Here is a 24,172-nt window from a genome sequence, read left to right on the forward strand (position 1 = left end):
TACATAAAGCAAACAGAAGAAAAGGCTAAAACATATGCAAACCAGATGCATAGCCTTCAAGGTTAGACTGCCTTTGGCAAGCATGACTGAATCATCTGATGGCACCGTGGAACAGAGCTATATAAATAATTCTCAAATTCATAAAGAGAAGCAAAGTCCCATAGTTGAGTTGGGTCCTTAGGTCTACTACTTTTTTATAATTTGTCCCTTTCTATACTATTAGAAACTTCAAATATAGTTAGCAAAACGTGGCACAGAGAAACAAATACAAATGATTCAACATAAAACAATGAAACAAACGGAAACATGCAGTTTCATGCAGTCTTCAATCTGGCTCTCCTCACTTCTCCAGAAAAAATTTCAGTTTTTCCTGTAGGGAAATTATCTGTAGGGAGAGGCAGAAAAACATGAAAAAATCATCAAGTTCCACTACTTGATCTAGAATTTACTTATATGAACCAAAAAAGAACTGTAATTTGACATTTATATGGTATGTTAATGTTGTGATGTTCCAAAGAACAATGCCACAGTCAAGAATGTGTACAACCCTAGCCAGATTGTCTCAGTGGATAGAGTGTTGGCCTGCAGACCAAAAGGTCCCAAGTTTGGTTTGGTCCAGGGCATGTACCTTGGTTGCAGGCTCCTCCCAGCCTGGGCCCTGGTCAGGGCACATGCAGGAGACAACCAATTGATGTGTTTCTCTCACATTGATGTTTCTCTCTGTCTTTCCCTCTCTCTTCCACTCTTCAAAAAAAATCAATGGAAAAATATCCTCAGGTGAGGATTAAAAAACAAACAAAAAACACAAAAAACAAAACAAAAAAAGAATGTGTACAGAACCCTGGTTGGTGTTTCTCAGTGGTTAGGGTGTTGACCTGGGCACCGAAGGGTTGAAGGTTTGATTCCAAGTCAACGGCACGTACTTGGGTTTCAAGGGCATTTACCTAGGTTGCAGGTTGAATCTCGGGGTGCATGCAGGAGGCAACCAATTGTGTCACACTCACATCGATATTTCTCCCTCCTGCCCTGCCTCCCTCCCTCCCTTCCTTCCTCCCTTTTACCCACTCTAAAAATTAAAGAAAAAAATATCCTCAGTGAGGATTAACAAACAAGAAGAATACATACACAATGCTGCAGCCATGATATTGTCCTTTATTTTGACAAATTTGTAAAAGGAAGCTTTAAAATTGAATATACTGAAAAGTTAAATATGCTTGCTGTTAAGAATTTGTACTTCTGGGAAGAGTATACAGAGGTCATAGCTCAGTGTGGGAGTAATGGAGATGGGATTACTGTAGTCATATTCAAAGAGTCAGAAGGTAAGACAGTTGGGAGAGCCTCTTGATTCATTGAACACAGTAGGTTTTATACCGGGTCTTAGCTGCTGCTTCTTGCCACATTAAGAGACACTTGGAAACTGGTTCAGAGTCCTGACCAGTTAGGAGCTTGTGATGTTCTTCTTATCCTAATGCATTCTAAGTCAGAAGCCCTGAAACTTTTGTGATGTAGGATTTATTTATTTTTTTTACTTGAAATGGCAAAGTGACTAATAACACTCAGAAATATACTGTCTGTGGAACAAAAATGGTTTTTGAATATTATTCAATTTAGTTCACTACATTCCAATGTGGCTTTTCATTCTGTGAAATGAAAAGAATGGAGCATTGTGAAATGATCCTATGCTGCACACCATCTACTGAAACTACTATAATTGCCACCTGCAGTAATTTAGAGGCCTTTTTCACTCAGATGCTGACCATGATTACAACCACTGACTGGTCCAATTTTCTCTTTTGTGGGCTCTTGCTTCACCCACCACCTCCTAAAGGTAGCTTTCCCCATAGGTTCAGACATCTTGCTGAGCAGTCAACCTGACTAGCCCATCTATCACCACAGCTTCAGTGATCATTTCTATGCATGAGCCACTCTCCACTCTACCATTTTAGAGAGCTTCCAACTCAACTAATCATCTTCTCCATCCTCCACCCCCAATAATATCTTCCTGTTGTTTTCATTTGTGTTAATGGCACACCATTTTCTGGTTACCCAGGCTTTGAACTCCTCTTTCTCCCCCTTTTTGTCCTTTAAGTCTAATAAATTGTTGCGTTCTGATTCCTTCTATCTCTTACATCTTCCTCTAGTCTTTCCCCACTCTAATTTCTCCCCTATATTACTGGAAGAGAAATCCTCCTGAATTACTACTCCCCAGGTTAAAAAAAAAAAAAAAGCTTTGGTGGCTCATTATGACCTACATCAAAAATCTAAACTCTTTTGCCTGGCATCAATACCCCGAGCCATTTTGTACATGCTACTTTCTATACAGAATGCCCTCCTTTCTCTATCTCCTTATTAAAATCCAACCCACATTTTAAGGCCCTAGTCCAACACCATCTCTCCATAAACTCTTCCCTAATCTCAGTGGACAGTAGTGAGCTTGCAGTCCTTTAAATTCCTATCCTTCTCATGATTTCTTCCCCACTGGAGGCAGAAACTGTGTTGTAAGCATTTTGTAGTTCTCTGCAGAATCTAGCTTAAATAAGCACCCAATAAATCTACATTAAATAAATGAATTAACCTAAAGGGCTCTGAGTGAATAAAGTTTATAGCTATCTTTCTATGTTGAAAATAGCACTCCCCAATATTAACTACTTATGTTGATGAAAACAAAGATGTTTAGGGGGTGCTAAAGCAATCTTAGCATTAACCGTTCATATGATTGTTTATAAGCAGTACTTGGATAAGTGATTTACTAAGAGGAAGGGAACATACAGAACATAAGAATTCCCCCGGCCTTGTTGGATGGGGATGGGGGACAGCATCATCTCTACCTTAAGAGTCCCATGTTAAGCCCATTATCATAATATGATCTCCAATCTCTTTAAAATTGTTACCCTCAAAAGTATAGGGCTGGAGTCAGCATATATTTTCTATATAGCTACTTGACCCTCACTTATCACACACTGCCCTGATATTTCCACTCTGCTCACTCTATTATGACTTTAAATAATAGTTATTCAAGTTAGATATCTGGTATGCATCCTTAATACTTCTCCTCCTTCAACACCCAGTAATTGACTTAGGTCCCATCAATTCCACCTTTAAAAAGTATTCACTCATATATGAATGTTCATAGCAGCATTATTTAGTGAGAGCTAATATGTGGAAACAACCCAAATGTCCATTGATAGATAAATGGATAAACAAAATGCGGTATATCGGTACAATAGAATATTATTCAGCCATAAAATGAAATAAAGTACTAATACATGCTGCAGCATGGATTAACCTTCAAAACATTATGCTAAGTGAAATAAATGAGACACAAAAGAATATATATGTTTCTTCTTATATGAAATAGCCAGAATAGGCAAAGTAGACTAGTAGGAAGTAGATTAGTAGTTGCCTAGAGGTAAAGCATAGACGTGATTCAGAAGAAATGAGAAGTGAATGTTAATGGATACAGGTTTCTTTTGAGGATAGTGAAAATGTTCTAAGATTGATTGTGGTGATGGCTGCACAATTCTGTGAATGTACTAAAAGCCATTGAATTGTACAATTTAAATTGGTGAATTAAAAAAAACAACATGGATGTATTTCTACTGCTGCCAAATAAGACAGTGATGGTATCCTCTTATAGTCAAGAGAATGATAATGTTTAATTTTACTCCATTTTTGTCCTACAACATAGTCAGACACTTAAATTCATTTATGCAGTTAAAATTTTCCTCTATATAGTTTGCAGGGCAAAGGACATTGTGTGGTAAAGGGCCTTATCAGGGGGATCTGTGTATCTGTAGTGTGTATTTATACATGATGCCAATTTCTTAAAGCCTCTAAGCAGCAGTATTTTTCTCTGACTCCTATAAAGTATTCGTTTTGAGTTCCATTTAAAAAAAGAGATGGTAAAAATAAATAAATAAATAAATAAATAAATAAATAAATAAATAAATAAGTGAATTGTATGGTATATGAATTATATATCTCAATAAAGCTGTTATAAAACATTTATATGGCAGTTAAAATTTTATACACACACACACACACACACACACACACACACACACACACACACTCTTTCCATTGCCTGCACCTTAGTCCAAGTTACCATCATCTCATTATATTACCACACAGCCTCTTTACTGGCCTCCTTCTTCTAGTCCTTCCCTCCTATAATACATTCTCCATATAAGAATCAGAGTGATCTTTTAAATTAAATGTTAGTCTCCTGCTTAAAATTCTTCAAGGGCTTCTAATTGCACTTAGGACTAAAATCCATCCTCATTATCATGGCCTGCAAGGGACCAGACAATATGGCATCAGCCTATTTCTCCAACCTTATGTTGTCACTCTCTTCCTTGTTTTGAATACTCCCGAGGTCCTCAAAGAGGCTACGTTCTTTCCAAATGTAGGACCTGGCATATGCTCCATCCAAAAAGCTCTTCATCCCCTTAGCGTGGACTTATCCATCAGATTTCAACCTAAGCATAACTTCCTCAGAAAGGCTGATCATTACACACACACACCCCAATTAAATCAGGACTCTCTATTCAAAGAGCACCATTGACTTTTTTTCCTTCACAGCACTTCTTCACGATCTGCACCCTCTTCTTTTTTTGTTGTTTTGTTTTGTTTTGTTAATCCTCAACCAAGGATATTTTTCCCATTGATTTCTTTTTAGAGAGAGTAGAAGGGATGGGGAGAGATAGAGAGAGAAACATCAATGTGAGAGAGATACATTGATTGGTTGCCTCCAGCATGCCCCCTGACCTGGAGCCAGGGATCAGGCCTACAACCGAGGTACATACCCTTAACCGGAATTGCACCTGGGACTCTTCAGTCCTCAGGCTGATGCTGTATCCACTGAGCCAAACCAGTTAGGGCATTATTTGCACCTTTAAGTTTGTATAATTTGTTTACTGTCAACCTTCCCTGCTACACTGTTAGCTCCATGAGGACAAGTATTGTATGTCTTATTCAAGGTGAAGGGATTAAGAAGTACAGATTGGTAGTTACAAAATACCCATGGGGATGTAAAGTAAAGCATAGGGAATGTAGTCAGTACTCTATAATAATCAAAGCATAGTATGTTAATTAGACCAGACGACCTTCAGGACGAAGCCAGGGCTGTGAGGGAAGCCTGGGTCCCTGGTGCCGGAGGGAAGCTGGTGCCAGCAGCCTGGGGAAGGAAAGCCTACTCTTGCATGAATTTCATGCATCGGGCCTCTAGTATTCTAATAACTACGTATGGTGCCAGGTGGGTACTGGAAATATCAAGGGGAACACTTTGTAAATTATTTAATTGTCTAACCACTATGATGTACACCTGAAACTAATACAAAGTAATATTGAATGTAAACTGTAATTGAAGAATAAAATTTAAAAAAACACTGTGTATATCCAGAACATTTCACTTAATACACATTCCACTTAATATCCGCTGAATGAGTGAATTTTCACAAAACCTTATTCCAACTTGCTACCCTCATTTAGAAGATTTGACCACTACTGTTCGAACAGCCAAACCCTGGCTGGTGTGGCTCAGTTGGTTGGAGCATCATTCTGTGCACCAAAGGGTCCTGGGTTCATCCTGGTCAGGGCACATACCCAGTTCAAGTTCAACCCCCAGATGGGGCACATATGGGACGCAGCCAATTAATGTTTCTCTCTCACATCAATGTCTCTCTCTCTCTCTCTCTCTCTCTCTCTCTCTCTCTCTCTCCCTCCCTCCCTCCCTCCCTTTTTATCTCTCTAAAATCAATGAAGGCATACTCTCAGGTGAGGATTAAAAATAAGAAAAGAGCCCTGACCAGTGTTGCTCAGTGATTAGAGCGTCAACTGCGCAATGAAGGGTTTTGGGTTTGATTCCCAGTCAAGGGCACATACCCGAGTTGCAGATTTCATCCCCAGGGTGCAAGTATGAGAAAACCAATCGATGTGTCTCTCTCACATCAATGTTTCTCTCTTCTCTCTCCCTCTCTCTCTCTCTCTCTCTCTCTCTCTCTCTCTCTCTCTCTCTCTCTCTCTCTCCCCCCCCCCTCCCACTCTCTAGAAAATCAACTGAAAAAATATCCTCAATGAGGATTAATAACAATGACAAAAAAGAACAGTCAGAAATGAGATTGAGGGTTGGGTGGGGTATTATTTGTATCAAATATTTTCTGATTGATTTGAAAACACATTTCTTACCTGCTCATTTTTTTGTTTTTTCTGTAACTCAAGCTTCTCCAGCACAGAGTATAAATGATTCTGAAAAACAAATTGTGTAAATAATGCATGCTGAGTCTGAAAAAAAAAAAAAAAAGAAGAGCCAAGAGAGGCAAACAGTTTGGCAAATAGTTTGATACCTAACAAAACTGTCAGTCATAACAAAGGAGTACTCTTTTTAAAAGATTTAGAGTATAAAAACTGCACCCCCTAACTACAAGACCATCAATTTGATTTTATATACCCTACGTAGCATTTTTCCTTGTCCTGAAATAAAGGTTAGAAATGCCTCATGTTACATTGTTAGCACAAATCCTTTGATTGTGGTGAACTATTTTTAAAAAGCTGGCTTGGGCCCTAACCGGTTTGGCTCAGTGGATAGAGCATTGGCCTACGGACTCAAGGGTCCCAGGTTCGATTCCGGTCAAAGGCATGTACCTTGGTTGCGGGCACATCCCCAGTAGGGAGTATGCAGGAGGCAGCTGATCGATGTTTCTCTCTCATCGATGTTTCTAACTCTCTATCCCTCTCCCTTCCTCTCTGTAAAAAATCAATAAAATATATTTTTAAAAAATAAAATAAAAAATAAAAAGCTGGCTTGGAATTTGGTGTTAATGAATGCCTCCATTTCCCTGCACTAGGTCAGAATATTACTATTCCTAACTATGCTGCATGCAACAACAATACCATGTATCTGTATCTTTCAAAGTGTTCACATCTATTATGTCACTTGGTCATTCAACATGCTTCAGAATTCCCCTCTCTATAAAAAGGAAAGCAAACATGGCATAAACATACATTTTCTTTTAGTTGAAATGTGTATTAATAAAAATAAATCAAGATATTAATTCTTATTCAAAGATGCATAATAAAATTTAAAAACAAATTTAGTTAATTCTCTTTCACTGCAATGAATACATTTTAGTACAAACAACAGGGTTCATCCTATGTCCTACCGCTTTCTGTGGTCCTCGGAAAATTACTTAACCACTTTGAATTTAAAATCCTTATCTATAAAATGGGAATAGTAACGGTACCTATATTTCAGGGATGTAAGGATGAAATGAGATGATACATGTAAACTGTTAAGTTCTTTCTGTGCCTTTCACATAGGAAACGCTCAATATTGGAAATTATTATTTCAAGTCTCCTGGCTCCTTCCAAAAAATGCTTATGTGACATTATCAAAATTACTCAGATAAAAGGAAGTAGAGCTATTATTAGGGGGTTCTAAGAGGTTGTTTAGCTTCATGAGTGAACAAGAATGCTGCTCAGGGAAGACATGAGTGGAAACCCAAGATGGGATTTTAAAAGTAAGATACCAAGATATCTTTATACCAGCCAACAAGAACTTACCTTCAGTGCCAGGTTTTCCACTTTCTTGATGAGATTCTTTTGTCTTTGTGCTCTGCACTGAATCTCTTGGATCTTTTTCTCCATGTAATGAATATGCTTCCGAATTTCTACAACTAACGGAGATAGACAGAAACTTTATGTATCTAAACACAGCCTAAAATAATGGATTGAAATCCAAATCAACTAAAAGTCCACTATGTCTAAGGGGTATATGCCTGCATGTATGGGCGTCCATGCCCACATTTTCCAAATAAATCCTATATAATAAAGAAAAAATATAAAAGTCCACTATGCATCTGAGCAGTAACCTTTCAAACTTAGCCTTACAACTAATGTATGTTTAGAGTCAATCTTAGGCACTGCCACCCATTCTGTCTCACCCCTTTGTTTTTTCTTCTAACTTACCTATTAAACTGATTCCTTCCTTTGTCTTACACTGGCCAAATTCAATTAACTTGGCCTGTAGCTCCCTTTCCATATTCTCTTCATAATGCCGTTCCGCCTCTTCATTCTCATAATAATAGAAAAATTCTTCATCATCATCATCGTCATCATCATCATCCTCTTCCTCCTCCTCCTCCTCCTCCTCGTCCTCGTCCTCGTCCTCGTCCTGGTACTTATCCTTTTCCTCTTCATCATCACTGCTATTGCTAGAATCATTGAGTATCCTCCGAAGCATATGATATTCTGTTGGTTTTAAGCAAGAAAAAGGTGAAACTACCTGAAACTTTTCAAGTGACTTCCATTCCAGCTGCCATTGTACTTCTTCACCTCAAATTTACTGGGCAATCAATGAATTTTTTAAAATATATTTTATTGATTTCAGAGAGGAAAGGAGATGGGGAAAGAGATAGAAACATCAATGATGAGAGACTTATCGGCTGCCTCTTGCACACCCCCTATTGGGGATCAAGTCTGAAACCCAGGCATAAGGCCTGACCAGGAATCAAACCGTGACCTCCTGGTTCATAGGTTGATGCTCAAGACTGAGCCACGCCAGCTGGGCTAACCAATGAATTTTATAAGTAATTTTTCTTGTAGGAATATTAGTCCCTTCAAAAAAACAAGGACAGGAAATATAAAACAATGTAACATTCATTCATGTATTAAATGATCAAGATATTTAGAGAATCTAAGGGCCCATAGAAATTTTTAATACCATAGATTGATGAGAGATTAGAACCACAATCAAAAACCCACAAAGTACTGAGTGACCAATAATCAGAAAGAAGGGCAAAGTCATCCTTCTCCTGTAATTGGCCTGTAAGTCTATAGAGAGTAGTCTTGCACAGCGTCAACACCTACCCTCTCTGAAGCTCCTGTTTTTTGCCTTTATTAAAATACCTGGTGATCTATCACCCCGCTTATAGCCACTTGTTCCTGGGGACACGTCAGAGCTTGGAACAGAGCCTTTACTTTCGATTTCCTTGGTTTCACCTTCAGCAACTACTTCCCATCCTGAAAGGGGCGGTCAAGGAAAAAAGCAGAAAGAAAGGAGAAGATGCCATTGAAAGAGAAGAGGCTCTCTGCAGAAAGTGCTATTTATTTTAATCCAACTTTAGGCCTTTCTATCCAGATTCCTAGTATGGAGAAGTGCATTATATTGAATTACACATGTACTGGTAAATAAAATTTTATTTTATGAATTCACTGTTCCTAGCTAGAAAGTAACATTTCCAAAAATCTTAAGTTCTATACATCAAAATCAGCACGTAAGTACCAGAAGTGAGGGCTTGTCAGCAAGTACATATGGAATGGAACAGACTACACATATCATATCTATATATATAAAACCCTAATATGCGAATAAACCAAACAGCAGAACTAAACAACCAGTCGCTATGACGTGTGCTGACCACCAGGGGGCATGCGCGGAACATGGCAGGCATCAACAGGCGGTAGAGCACAGAACATGGTGGGCATTGGCCGTGGCGAATTGGTGCAGCAGGTGAGTGGGAGCGCCAGACCAAGACAGGGCACCAATCGCTGTCATCGGGGCGAGCCTCTGGTAGTTACTGAAAATTCTTTGTTCCCACATGCTGTGGTTCCATTGGGTGCTTGCACCTGCTGCCAGCACCGGCCCCACTCACACCCGCTGCTGGCACCAGAGCCGCTGTTCGCACCCACTGCTGGCATCAGTCCCAATCACTTGGCACCGTCAGTGGGTGCGAGTAGTGGCTGCCGGCCCTGATCAACCCTCAGGGCTTTTCTACCTCCCCCTGCTTCTGAGGGGTGATTGAGTCTGGCAGCTGCCACTCGCACCTGCTGCTGGTGCCAGCCCAAATCGCTCTGTGCCAGCCCCAATTGCTTTGCGCCAGCAGTGGGTGCAAGTGGGGCCAGTGCCCTCAGCGCATGGGAGCAGCGGCAGCAGGAGAGGGGCTGCTGGCAGACAGGGAACCAGGGGCCGTGGTGGGAGGGGCCAGGAAGGGGTGTGGAGGATGGGCTGAGGCCTGTCCCTGTGCCCACTGCAGCCTCACGGCCCACAGTTCCTTTCAAAGTGCATGAATCCGTGCACTGGGCCCCTAGTTAAATACAAAAGGATACGGACACTGACAGCTTCAGCATCAGAGCGCAGCAGTCTTTTCACTTCCTTTTCTGGATCAGAAGATTCAGTGCACTGTACCAAAGTGGGGGGTAGGAGGAATATTAGTAATATCATTTAACACCCTGTATTTTCCAGGAAAGCCCTTTTTCTACATACAAATTCAAATAATTAACCCTCTTTAAGATATCCATCCAAATTTATACTTAAATAATGCTATTCATGAAGGAATCTTTTTTTAATATATTTTTATTTATTTCAGAGAGGAAGGGAGACGGAGGGATAGAAATATCAATGATGAGAGAGAAACATGGATCGGCTGCCTCCTGCACACCTGCATGTGCCCTTGACTGGAATCAAACCCTGGACCCTTCAGTCAGCAGGCTGACACTCTATCCACTGAGACAAACCAGCTAGGGCTACGAAGGAATCTTGACCAGGTTCTAGATTTGTGTATGTTAAGCTTATTCTTTTTCCCAATCAAATTTCTTGAGACATTTAATCTTTTTAACCTGCAACTCTATGTTAAAGACCTGTCTCAGAGGTGCAACCCTTAGGCCTCAATTTTTAATTACTTGCCCTGACCCACATTGGCAAAGAACTATAATTCCTTATTTGTTATTTAGAAGTAATTTAGTTTAAAATCCAAATTCCCAGATTCCACTTCCCCACATCTTTATTATTTATATATTTTCCTATTAAAAGATGGGTCTTAGCTATGTGTTCTCCCTTAAACCAGTTTTAGATAATCATCTCCACAGCAACAGATTTGTCATGCCACAGATAGAAATTAGAACTTTGAGGGGAGATAGTGATTGCAAACAACTGCTGGTAAAAAGTGAGCCCTGACTTATAAAAAATGGCATTTTAAATAAGTATCAGAGAAAAAAGGCTGGTTAGAATACAAAGGGTCACTGGCCAAACTATATCTTTTCCTCTAGGAGTTATCAGACATTAAACAATGAATTCATTTTTCAATGAATCAAATTCAGTGTTTGTGTGGGAGTGAGGTTTAGTGGTGAGAAGGCTTGAAAGTAGCTTTTATGATTTTTTTATCTGTTTGAAATTAATAAGCTATGAAATAAAACATACTAAGGGCAAACAATAAGGTTGTATTATGACGGCCACCTCAGTAAAGCTGACTTCTTTGACTTGTTTGAAATCAACCAGCTATAAAATAAAATATAATAAACAATGAAGTTATAGTACGATTGTCATACTTCACTAAGGCTTAAAGAGTCTAAAACTATTCTTAACTTAGGTTTACATTTAGTAGGCATTCAATGAATGCTGTAGACTGACAATATAAAAGCCAAGGCAGCCATGTTCAAAGATTGAAAGACTAGTAAAGATGTAAAGTCTCCTCAGATTAATCTATAGGTTTGATGCAATTCCTTATCAAAATTCCAACAAGACTTTTCTATAGACATAGACAAACTTATTCTAACATGTAATATGTAATCTTTTTAAAATATGTTTTTAAATTGGTTTTAGACAAGAAGGAAGGGGAGGGAGGGAGAGAGAGAGAGAGAGAGAGAGAGAGAGAGAGAGAGAGAGAGAGAGAAACAATGAGAAACAACTGGCTGCCTCCTGAACACCCCCCACTGGCATCCAGCCCAAAACCTTGGCATGTGCCCTGACGGAATCAAACCAGTGACCTTTGGTGCATGGGACGACACTTAACCAACTGGGCCACACTGGTTGGGCTTATTCTAAAATTTATATGAAAAGGTACAGGCTGTCTAAAAGGTTAAAACAATCTTGACAAAGAAAATAAAAGTGAGAACAGTCATCTTGATTTCACGACATTATATAACTACATGTGATATCAATGGAAGGATCAACACATTGATTAATACAACAGAACAAGGAACCCAGAAAAAGACTCACACAAATATACCCAACCAATTTTTGACAACGGTATAAAAGAAATACAATAGAGGAAGGATAGGCTTTTTAACAAATGGTGCTGAAGCAATTGGACAAGTAAAGGCAAAAACAAACAAACAACAACAACAAAACAAAAAAACCTTGAACTAAACCTTATACCTCTTACAAAAATTAACTCCAAAACAAACTGTAGAATTAAATGTAAAATCTAAACTTTTTAGAAAAAAATATAGGGAAAAAAATCTTGAGGATCTGGGCTGTGCAAAAAGTTTTTTGGCTTGACACAAAAAGCAAGACCCTTAACGAGAAAAATCAATAAATTGGACCTCATTTAAAAAAAACAACAACTTTTGGTTTTTGAAAGATCCTATGAAGAAGATGAAAGACCAGCTACAGACTGGGAAAAAATATTGCAAACCAGATATATGACCCCCCAAAAACACCCTAATATTTAGATCATAACTCTCAAAACTCAACAATTTAAAAAATCAATTTAGAAAATGGGTGAAAGGCATGAACAGACATTTGACTGAAGTGGATTAAGTAGATAGCAAATACGCAAACAAGAGAATGTTCAACATCATTAGTCATCAGGGAAATGCAAATTAATATCACAAGGAGATCACTACACGTCTATCAGAATGGCTAAAATAAAAAATAGTGACAACACCTAATGCTGGTGAGGATATAGAGAAGGTAGTTCACACATACTGGTACATTGCTGGTGGGAATGTAAAACGGTACAGCCACTCTGGAAAACAGTCTGGCAGTTTCTTATACAATTAAACATGCAACTACCATATGACCCAACAACTGCACTCCTGGTCATTGATCCCAAAGTAACGGATGCTATGTTCACACAAAAACCTGTTCACAGCTTTACTTATAATTATCAAAAACTGGAAACAACCCAGATGTTCTTCAATGGGTGAACAGTTAAACAAACTGTGGTACATTCATACCATGAAATTACTCAGCAATAAAAGGGAATGAACTATTGATATATGCAACAACTTGCACAGATATTAAGGAAACTATGCTGAGTGGAAAAATGCCTATCTTAAATGTTATATATTGTAGGTTTCCATTTACATAACATTCTCAAAATGACAAATTATAGAACATGTTAATGATTGCCAGGGGTTAGAGACTAGGGGTATAAGGTAGGTGGGAGGTGAGTGTGACTATAAAATGGCAAGATGAAGGATTCTTGTGGTGTCAGAACTTTTTAGTATCTTGACTGTGTAGGTAGATATAGTATAAAACTGCAGACAACTAACACACACAGAGGAGTAGAAGTAAAACTGGAGAAATCTAAATAAGATTGGTGAATTGTAATAATGTCAATTTCTTCTTTGTGATATTGTACTATAATTTTGCAAAAAAAAAGTTACAATGGGGAAACTGGGTAAAGTGTACGTGGTAACTCCCTTTTTTTCTTACAACTGCACGTGACTCTACAATTATTTAAAAATAAAAAAAGTTTAATTAAAAAAAATAAAACCAAACTACAATACTCCAGTAGCTTGCTCATGGTTCTAAAAATCTGAGGTAAGGTTAGGAATATAACCACAATTCCCAAATCTCAGGTGCTGCATGGGTTCACTTTAAAACTAAATCTTGTAATTGAAAACTAAAAGCATTAGCAGAAGTTTCAAATTCAAGACACAACCAGATACCTAAAGGACTAGCCTATAACCTCAAGGATCAGGTTGGTATTTTGTTCACTATATATTCCCAATTGCTAGCACACAGTGGCATTTAGCTCACACTCAATAAATGTTTATCGAACATATAAATAAATGAACAATTAATCCCCAACCGTCTCTTTTCCCCTCCCCCACACCCTGCTAATAATCCTTTCCCAATCCACCCAGTAGGCACAGAAATAGCATGCAACTAACCTTTCTTCTTGTTTTGCGGAACCTTTTCTTTCTGACATTCTTAAGTGGTGGAGTAACTAAAATAAATTTAACATAGTGAAACATATATAATATTAATGGTAGTCACATATCTATCTGAATTTTGTAAGGAGAAATGTCATGTTATAAACTACTGGCTCATGACATGACTCTTTCCTTAAAGAATGTCTGGATGCCTAATGAACCAAACACCCAAGTGTGGTAAATGGGTCTCTGGTTCACAAGTAATTAGGATTCAACAGATAAATGTAGTCAGCCACAATGAGCAAAAGGGCTGGTGACTTACTGCCATGCTTCCAGGCATATTTTTTCTGTCTCTCCTTTTCCTTTTTCTTGATTAGTTTAAGATCAGTAGAGGTAACTGCTTCTTCTGGAGAAGAGTGGAGACCACCATCAGCAGTGCACACAAGCATCTACATTTAACAAAAACAAAGATGTTGACTATGGACACAAACCTTGGGTTAGTAATGAATCATGATCATTCTTATCACCAGAAGTCCTAGAGCAGGGGTCCTCAAACTTTTTAAACAGCAGGCCAGTTCACTGTCCCTCAGACCATTGGAGGGCTGGACTATAGTTTTAAAAAAAAAACTATTAACAAATTCCTATGCACACTGCACATATCTTATTTTGAAGTAAAAAAACAAAATGGGAACAAATACAATATTTGTATTTGCATGTGGCCCATGGGCCGTAGTTTGAGGACCCCTGTCCTAGAGGATAGAAGTAAGGACAATGTTACTTGACATTTCCAGAAAACCAAGTATTACATACATTCATATTCATTCTCTCTGTGTCTTGGCATGTGGACTCTGTATGTGGACTTTGAGTGGGTATTTTTTAGCTTGAGTGTTTAACACTGTAGAAGGAATATGGTTAAAACAGATATATCCTAGCATTTTGATTTAGAAAGAAAACAAAAAATCAAGAGAAGAGATGATAAGAATCAGCATAAATCTCAACAGTTAAAAGCATACTGTTTTATCAGAGAGTTCAGAAGAAATCCCAGATGTTCATATCTATATATATAAAAGCCTAAGCAACCATCCGACCATTGGACCATTGGACTGTTTGACTGGTAGCTATGACTTGCAAGATCACCAGGGGGGCAGACGCTCAACGCATAGGCATGGACACATGGAACAGACTGATGAATCTCAGAGAGAAGTGTTGGGGGGGGGGGCGTGAAGAGATTAACCAAAGATCTTATATGCATACTAGAGGCCCGGTGCATGGATTCATGCACTGGTGGGGTCCCTTGGCCAGGCCTGTGGGGATCAGGCTGAAATGGGCCTGGTGCTCAGATTTGTGCGCCGGTGGGGTCCCTTGGCCTGGCCTGCAGGGATTGGGCCGAAACCAGCAGTCCTGACATCCCCCAAGGGGTCTCAGATTGTGAGAGGGCACAGGCCAGACCAAGGGACCCCACCAGTGCATGAATCCATGCACTGGGCCTCTAGTATTTCAAGTAATTAAAATCACTAGAGATGGCAAACAGGGGGCTCTAAAAGATACTTGGATAAAATAAAATAGTGAAAAGTTATGAATAAAACACTAAACCAGAACATGCCATTGTATTTCTGTACAGTTGAGCTGGGAATTAGAAATGACAAGCAGCCATTCACAAGTGTAAAGAAGCACTGAAAGAAATAGAAAAGGGCCCTGGCTGGGCAGCTCAGTTGGTTAGAGTGTCATCCCAATATGCCAAGGTTGTAGGTTCAATCCTTGGTCAGGGCACATACAAGAATCAACCAATGAATGAATGCATAAATATGTGGAACAACAAATTAATGTTTCTCTCTCAAATCAATAAATAAAAACAAAGAGAGAAAAGGAGGGAGAAAGGGATTCCTGGAAGGATGTGAGAGCTAGGAGACTAAGAAAACTCATCCATACCTGGGAAATATCTGCCGTTTTATAAAACATTTTATTGTCAAGAGTCTTCAGACTTCCAATAACGCAAGGCAAGTCAACCACCTTAGCAGGTAGTGAGACATCTTTCACCTCAACAGCTGCATGACGTCCATCAGCTAAAGAGAAGCAGGAAAGATTAAAGTTGACATCTTCCCAATGTACTCTTAAACTTCCTAGGGTTTGAATAACTAAGACATGTGTGGGATAAACTAGTCTTTCAGTGAAGTCTACTATTTCTCATTATGCTAGAACTAGGGGCCCAGTGCACAAATTCCTGCACCTTAAAAGGAACCGTGGGCAGCAAGGCTGCAGTGGGCACAGGGGCAGGCCTCGGCCCATCCTCCTCACCCCACCCGGCCCCTCCCATCACGGCCCCTGGTATCCTGTCAGCTGGCAGCTCCGCTCCCTCCACCGCCACTCCCACACGCTGAAGACACCAGCCCTGCTTGCATCCACTGATGGCACGGAGCGAATAAGGCCGGCACCAGCAGTGGGTGCGAGCAGGGCCAGAGCCATCAGTGGGTGCGAGTGGCAGCTGCTGCCCCAATCACCCCTCAGGAGCAGGGGGATGTGGAGTAGCCCTCAGTGGTGATCAGGGCTGGCAGCCACTGCTCACACCCGCTGATGGTGCCGAGCAATCAGGGCCGGTGCCAGGCGCTGGTAGCAGGTGCAAACAGCAGCACTGGCACCAGCAGCAGGTGCTAACGGGGCCGGTGCCAGCAGCAGGTGGGAGCACTGGGCAGGACCGTTGTGGGGAGCCACTATAGGGTTAAGCCTCGGACTGACCTGTTGGCAAAGTCACAAACAAGTCCTAGCTTAGAGTGCACAGTCCTCTTAGCATAATTAGGCTTGACCTTATAAGGCTCCCTAGATCTTATCTGGGAAGCTAATGGGCTGAGGGAGGTGCAGGAAGTGGCCAAAACAAGTGAAATTCACAAGAACAGTGTAACTATGGTCAAAACAAGTGAAACTCACAAGAACAGTGTAACTATGGTAACCACTACCTTGTTTACCTCTGACTATAAAATAAAGGCTTAGTTTGCCTCTGGATCTTTCACTGTGGCCTCAGCCAGGCACAGGAAGATCCACGGAGACTAAAGAGAGCTATGCTGATCATCTGAACGTTGTCTCCGTGTAAATCATTCTTCGCCGACTCCGTCCACACCTTTGGGAACCCCTGGCCCGCTGGGGCTGGACCCTGGCAGACCGTGGTATACGGGAGAAAGAATTTTCAGTAACCACCAGAGGCTCACCCCAATGACATCGACCGGTGCCCCACCTTGATCTGGCACCTTTGCTCACCTGCTCCACCATCCTACCATGGCCAACATTTGCCATGTTCTGTGCTCTGCCGCTTGCTGCCAACGCCTGCCTGCCATGTTCCATGCGTGCCCCCTGGTGGTCAGTGCACATCATAACGACCTGTTGTTTGGTTGTTCGGTTGCTTCACCAGTCAGTCTATTTGCATATTAGCCTTTTATTATATAGGATTTTACATGCACTCAGTAACTCCCCAAAGGAAAGAAGGCAGAGTAAATGGAATACATTTTCCCCCAGTTTGTGTCACTTGATCAAAAGTATAGAATTTTCTTAGTAATGGTTGTGAACAAATGTGAACAAAGTAGTAAATGTTTCATTCTCATCCTAAGAGGCAAATTCCGTTCATTCAAAGCCATTCATTTTAATACCATAAGAAGCATTTAATCATGTCATTATGCATGGGTGTTTTCAAAGGGTTGGGTGAGGGAAGGGTTGATCCTAGAATCTTGCTAGTAAGTCTCAATGTATAACCTCTAGTTAGCTTCACAAATATAAAATTTTATACAATCACCAAACACTGAAAAAAATATGTAGCCCTGGCCAGGTAGCCCAGTTGATTGGAACATTGTCCCATACACCAAAATGTTGCTGATTCGATTCCATGTCTGGGCAAGTATGGAAGGCAACTGATCGATGTTTCTCTCTTACATCAATATTTCTCTCTCTCTCCCCCACCTTCCTCTCTCTACAATCAATAAACATATCCTCAGGTGAGGATTAAAAACTTTTTGAAATAAAAGTATGTATATTATTAATATACTCCAGGCCCAGTGTATGACATTGGTGCACTATGGAAGGGGGGGAGGCCTCAGCCCAGCTTGTGCCCTCTCTCAGTCCAGGACCCCTCAGGGGAATGTTTGCCTGCTGGCTTAGGCCCTCTCCCTCCTAAGCTGGCAGGCGGACATCCCCCCGAAGGTTCCTTAGTGCTGTCGTGGAGGCAGGAGAGGCTCCCGCCACCACAACTGTGCTCCCCAGCCATGAGCCTAGCTTCTGGCCGAGTGGCACTCCCCCTGTAAGAGCACACTGACCACCAGGGGACAGCTCCTGCAATTAAGCATCTCCTCCCTGGTGGTCAATGCGTGTCATAGTGACCAGTAGTTCCACTATTTGGTCTATTTGCATATTAGCCTTTTATTATATAGGATTATATAGGATATACATTATACACTGACAACTCTGAATCCTGCCCAGATGTCTCAAATATGGATATCTTTTGAGGATTCAAGTGTAATCTTCTAATGGTAAGTGAAAAAAAAAGATGCAAACTATATTTCACATGATCTTTTTTGTGTAAATTAACTTTAAAAACAGAGATTATTTAAATGATTATATTATGCATAAAAGTTTTGTCTGTAAGGAAATACAAGGAGAAATGGTTAGTATTAGTTATTTTTGGCACTGACTTTGGGGCACTATGAAAGAGAGTTTCACTCCTCCTTTTGAACTTTTTTGTTTTATTTGAATTTCCTAGCCATAAACTTGTATTGCCCTTTCTAAAAATGTCAATAGAGCTATTAGAGTTGTGGGTTTATGGGCCATTTTATATTTCCTTCTTTATATACTTATCTGTATTTATCTTCATTTTACCATAGAAGTTTTATTAAATAAATACATGTATTGTCATGTAAAATTCGCTGAACAAAGGACATTCTATAATTTAAAAAAACAAACCCTCTGCAGCTTTTGATTTGCAATGGGTGATCCAGCTAGAATTAAAGCAAAGTGGCAATCACAGTTTAAATCAGGGGTCCTCAAACTTTTTAAACAGGGGGCCAGTTCACTGTCCCTCAGATTGTTGGAGGGCCGGACTATAGTTTAAAAAAACACTATGAACAATTTCTTATGCACACTGCACATATCTTATTTTGAAGTGAAAAAACAAAACGGGAACAAATACAGTATTTGTATTTGCATGTGGCCCGCGGGCCGTAGTTTGAGGACCCCTGGTTTAAATGCACATACACACATACACACAGATTTTCAGGGCATAGGTTCTGCTTCTCTATATCTATAAAACCTAATAAATGTTGTTTAAAAGAGAGAAAGGTGTGTCACCTTTGTAAACAAAGAACAGTACATTCATTTGTCATAGTTAGAAATCCCAAAGCTTGTATGTTGGAGACAATCAGCAGTAGGCAAATCCCACAGTTGACCCCTAAGTTCTTTCTTATACACATTTTGATAATTACCTCAAGTTGCATAATATCTACTTCTTTTCCCCTTAAAAGAAGAGATAGGAGTGATTTAAGCCTCTCTTAGGGTCCATCAAGACAGAGAACGCATTCTATTCTTTTCAAATCCTTAGTATGAAATAGAGCACCTGGCACAGAGCAATACCTTAGTAAGTTACTGTTCAATGTATGGCGAATGGATATTAACTACTTACAAGACAAGTCAATTTTTAGTTTATCTTTCATGGCGACACTTCCAGATTGTATAATTTCTCTGACAGTAGAAGCATGTTCCTAAAAAGGAGATAAATTGACAAATTAGAAAGATTGTCTACTTGGCAGTTAATAGAACAGATATGTCAGAGACAGTCCTTCTTTAAAAAAAACGTTAAGCCTTAGGAACATTAGGAACAATGCCATGCACCATGAGATACCATGCATTGTGCAGGTCAATTTAGGATGAGGTGAACTCTAATTGTTGACTTTTAGTAGCTACAGTCAATGCCTTCTCCTAGTTCTATATTCCTGCCTCTCACTGCTACCCTTCAGTTATTGTTGCTAAAGAAAGGTTTAGCTGCAGTTTACTGAGTACATTAATTAACCCTAATGGGGGAAATAACTTTCTGAAGCCCATCTTAATATAGTTTTGTAGACTAAATAATACTTGAATATAGGTCTCAATGGGTGGGTGGGGGGAAACCTAACACAATGTTGACAGGAGCTTCAACAGCCTTGCATGGTGATCAATTTGAAGAACATGGTCCTTCTCACTAACCCTTTTGAGGTGACAGAAAAGATTTCAGTAGAGTCTTATCTTGGCTGTCCAATGAGCAGGCTGTTGATACTGAATCCATCATTGTCACAATTGTTTGCCAAGAAATCAACCCACATGATAGGTGGTATGTACAGGACAAAAAAAAAATGCTGCTAAAAGAGTACACACTGGGATAGGACTGCTTAATAGAACATGATTCCTGGGAAACAAATGTTCTCAGTTTTTATAGCCTACCTTAAATAGAAATGGTACAGAATCCAAGCAGAGCTAATACTTATGCACTGAAGATATTTGCTCTGAAATACAAGGGTTTCTTACCGGAGGCAGACGCCATATAAACTGGTTCTCAATTTCATAAGGAGGTTCATGCTGGTGTTTACTCATCTCTGGTTTTTGAGTTCATGAAAACAAAAACAAAACCAACAGAAAGTCACCAAAAACTCCTCTTGTTCCCTCTGCTGATCACTTCTGGTAGTACTGGTTAAATTATACAAGGCCTGGCGCATAATCCTCACTGGAATGATGTGTGTGTACAGTTCTGAAATACCTTATTTGAAATAACGTTATTATTTTTAAAAGTTCTTTATCTTCCCTACAATACTTGAAGATTTTAAAAAATCAATCCAAATAGCATAACAAATAAAATAAGATCTGTTATAAAACATGATTTGGTATTTTTTTAATATATTTTATTGATTTTTTACAGAGAGGAAGGGAGAGGGATAGAGAGTTAGAAACATCGATGAGAGAGAAACATGGATCAGCCGCCTCCTGCACACTCCCCACTGGGGATGTGCCCGCAACCAAGGTACATGCCCTTGACTGGAATCGAACCTGGGATCCTTCAGTCCGCAGGCCGACACTCTATCCACTGAGCCAAACCGGCTACGGCTGATTTGGTATTTTTAATGATATTTTTTTACTCTCAGATAAAGGACCACAATTTCACCAATTGTAAGTGAAGGGGATAAGTGAAGGGTATGTGAAGCAAACTACATTCCTCTGCAGGGAGGGTGCCAACCAAAGTCGGAAATCAACCCCCAAACCACTGGCAGAAATTTTCTATGATTATTAGAAAGAAACAAGAGCTAAATTTTCAATATTTTATTCACTATAATTGATTGGTAGGAATTAAACAAACCCATAGGAGAGCCAGTAGCTTTTATGACTCTAGACTAGAGCCAGCATAAATAGCTCAGATCTACCTTTCAAAAAGTCCAGTTCTTATGGCTAAGCTATCTATATGAGTACACCTAACTTCATTGAATAGACATTCCTGAAAGGTAATATGAAAGACTGTAAAATCCAATTTGATTTATTCATTGCTAGCCTTTACTGCGTGCATTCTGTGTGTAGGCACTACATTGAGTGTGTTAGGTCTATTATTTCGTATAAGCCTCACAACCACCAGTTATTTGAAACACCCCTAAAAGTTATTTAAAGGAATCCTAAGACAGATCCATTTATATTTAAAAATACACCTTCTGTAAAGTGAATAATCCTAAATTAATCCTTATTTTTTCATTTTATTTTCCATCTATTTTTGATAGCTCTTAAGTAGTTTTCATTTTGGGTTTTAGGGCTCTCACTTCTTCTGAGGAAACTTTTCTCAAAAGTGGAAAGAAAACAATATACATATATGAAACCTGACAAAGTTTTATTAGGTTCTAAGAACATTATACTATATACCAAGTTATAAAATCTTACACCTTTGATTAATGTACAGCTCCTAATACTCTGTAAACCATTACCTGGGCTCTGAGTTTTGAACTTGAATATCATTTAAAAGCACTGGAACCTTTTTTTAAAAAATCACATACAAGTTAGTCTGAGACCTTATTATGGTGAAATCATTCACCAGTTATAATTTCAATCCTTTAATATGACTTCAGAAACTATCAGAAATGCATAGAAAGCACAAGAGAAGCCAGCAGTGGAAAAGCAGGCAGCCAGGATGAGAGAGAAAGGATGGGAGAAGAGAGACATTGCTTATTTGTGATAATCATTTTTTTCTTCCTGCTTCATACAGTTATACACAGGGGGTGTTAATTAAAATATATCAAATTAAATTAAAAATCTTGGGGCTGAGAACATTGCATAACAGAATAAAAAGTAACAATCACTTAAGATTGGGAGCAGAAATACAGATATTTGAAGAACTGGCTGCTAAGCAAGATTTTATCAGATCAGTAGTAACTTTTAGAGTTCTCAGCAGAACTAAGAGTAGGACATTTTGTTCATTTCAATGCCTTTATTTTGTGAAAGAATGTAAAAAGGGAAACTTTCAGTGAAGGTGGGAAAACAGGGTTGAAATGAGTTTTTAATATGGTTTAAAATTTGTTACCTGCATTTAACCAAATGAACTGGTTGTTTCGTATTTAAGAAAAGGCATCCACTTTTTCTGGCAAGCATTCTTTGATACATAGTTAAATTAATGGGACTTCTTTCCACCATTCATTACCCCCAAGCTCCATCTAGCTTCAGTGAAATTAGATTTGGAATTAGGATAGCTAGGTGGAAGGCACCAGACAACATGCTCCACACAGCCTAAGTCAGCATCAGCCAAAATTTGCATTTTCTCAAGTTCATAGCCGCGGACTGCAGTTTGGAGGCAATGACCCTCCATCCTTATTCCAGGGGGCACTAAGCTTCCAAGGGAAGAGCCCAGCTCATAGACTTGGAGGTTCCAGCCTTCGAGCCTCGCCGTCTAGGCTAGCAGCGCACGTAGGGAAGCACCGTGCGCTGACACACTGCACTAACCAGCTCCAGAACCCTCCGCTTGACCAACTCACCTGCTCCTCCTCTGACTCGCAATGGCACCCGAAAGGCCGAGCGGGGAAGACACCCTTCTCTGCCCTGGCGGTTCCGAAGGGGGCGTGAGTGGGCTACAGGGAAACAAGCCATGGAATCCCACGGCAGGCGGCGGGTGGACTGTGCAGCCACAGGTAGCAGCAGAGCGCACGGCCCCTCCCCACTAGCCACGCCTCCGCTGCCGCCTGCTGGAGCTGACAGACAAGTGGCCTCGAGGCGGCAGCCCGATCGTCGCGTGCCGGGTGGGGGTGAGGGTGGGGTTGGGGGAAAAGGCTCAAGAGGCTCAGGACGCTCTGGGGTCTCGAGGAACAAGGCTTCAGAACAAATTCTCTTGGCACGGGGCAACCTTCAGAGTGGCCACAGGACTTTTACTAGTGCACAGCGATATTTGTAAATGGGCGGCACGTTCCGCTGCTGTTCGCCGGATGACAAATATCGCCACTACGCAAACCCATGAAATAATTAGAATCCCGCCCAAACTATGTAACATATTAGCCACCCCGTCTCCTCCACAGAGTCATTATTTTACATCTTTGGACAGGAACACAAGTTACACTAATTTCTCCTCAAGGGGGTCGCACAGTTCAAATAAACTCCCAAAAATATCGTTAATTTTTTTTGGCGGGGGTGGAACATAAACCACTTACCCTGCCTTCCCGTTAAGTTTTCCAGAGGAGGTCTGGCAGCAGTCTGGGCATCACCTTGGGCGCTGACGTAGGCATCAGTTCCGGCGCCATGGTCGACAAGAGTTGAGGTGCCTTGCTCACCCGCAATTTGGGTTCTGTAGTCACTGGCAGTTTCAGTTCCAGAGTCGACAACAATTTTGGGCTCTTGGGAACTCATAGTTTCTGATATTAACGTTTGTGGTTTTGAATTACATTCCGACAGTTGGGAGAACTGCCTGTCAGGGTACTCCATGGTTTACCTACTTGAGGTACTAAAATGGCTTCCTGCTCTGTCATGTGACTTGAACCGTTCTAGTACTTTCCTGAAACGATGTCAAAGGCATCCTCCTTAAAGGCATAGGGATAATATTAGAGCTATTGTGGGTTCCTCTTAGAGATTATAGTCACGAAGTCTCTACTGCCTAACACTTATCCGAAATTAAATTACAATATTTTTGGAACACTAATTATTGTACAATCATTTCTTTTGAATAAGTGATTTTTTTTCATTTAGTGAAACTAAATTACCAGAGCTTCAAACCTGGATAAAATTGCTTTTGGTCCTTATTAGAATTCATCCACCTAGCCTTGAGGCTACTACATCA

General features: G+C 40.1%; 1 protein-coding gene across 1 annotated transcript; it reads right to left on the reverse strand.

Annotated features, from left to right (window-relative positions):
* Nucleotides 1–340: 340 nt before the first annotated feature.
* On the reverse strand, nt 341–20,475 carry TAF7L (TATA-box binding protein associated factor 7 like; the record flags this gene model as incomplete). Its single annotated transcript, XM_081081661.1, is given in 12 exon segments — nt 341–385; nt 6,187–6,246; nt 7,561–7,673; nt 8,905–9,018; nt 10,105–10,192; nt 10,194–10,253; nt 11,195–11,272; nt 13,897–13,952; nt 14,201–14,327; nt 15,808–15,941; nt 19,532–19,610; nt 20,410–20,475. Coding segments are annotated over 12 exon segments (1,020 nt in total).
* Between the last annotated feature and the right edge of the window lie 3,697 nt (nt 20,476–24,172).

This window comes from Myotis nattereri, assembly GCF_964212035.1.
Source record: "Myotis nattereri genome assembly, chromosome: X".
Taxonomy (NCBI): Eukaryota; Metazoa; Chordata; class Mammalia; order Chiroptera; family Vespertilionidae; genus Myotis; species Myotis nattereri.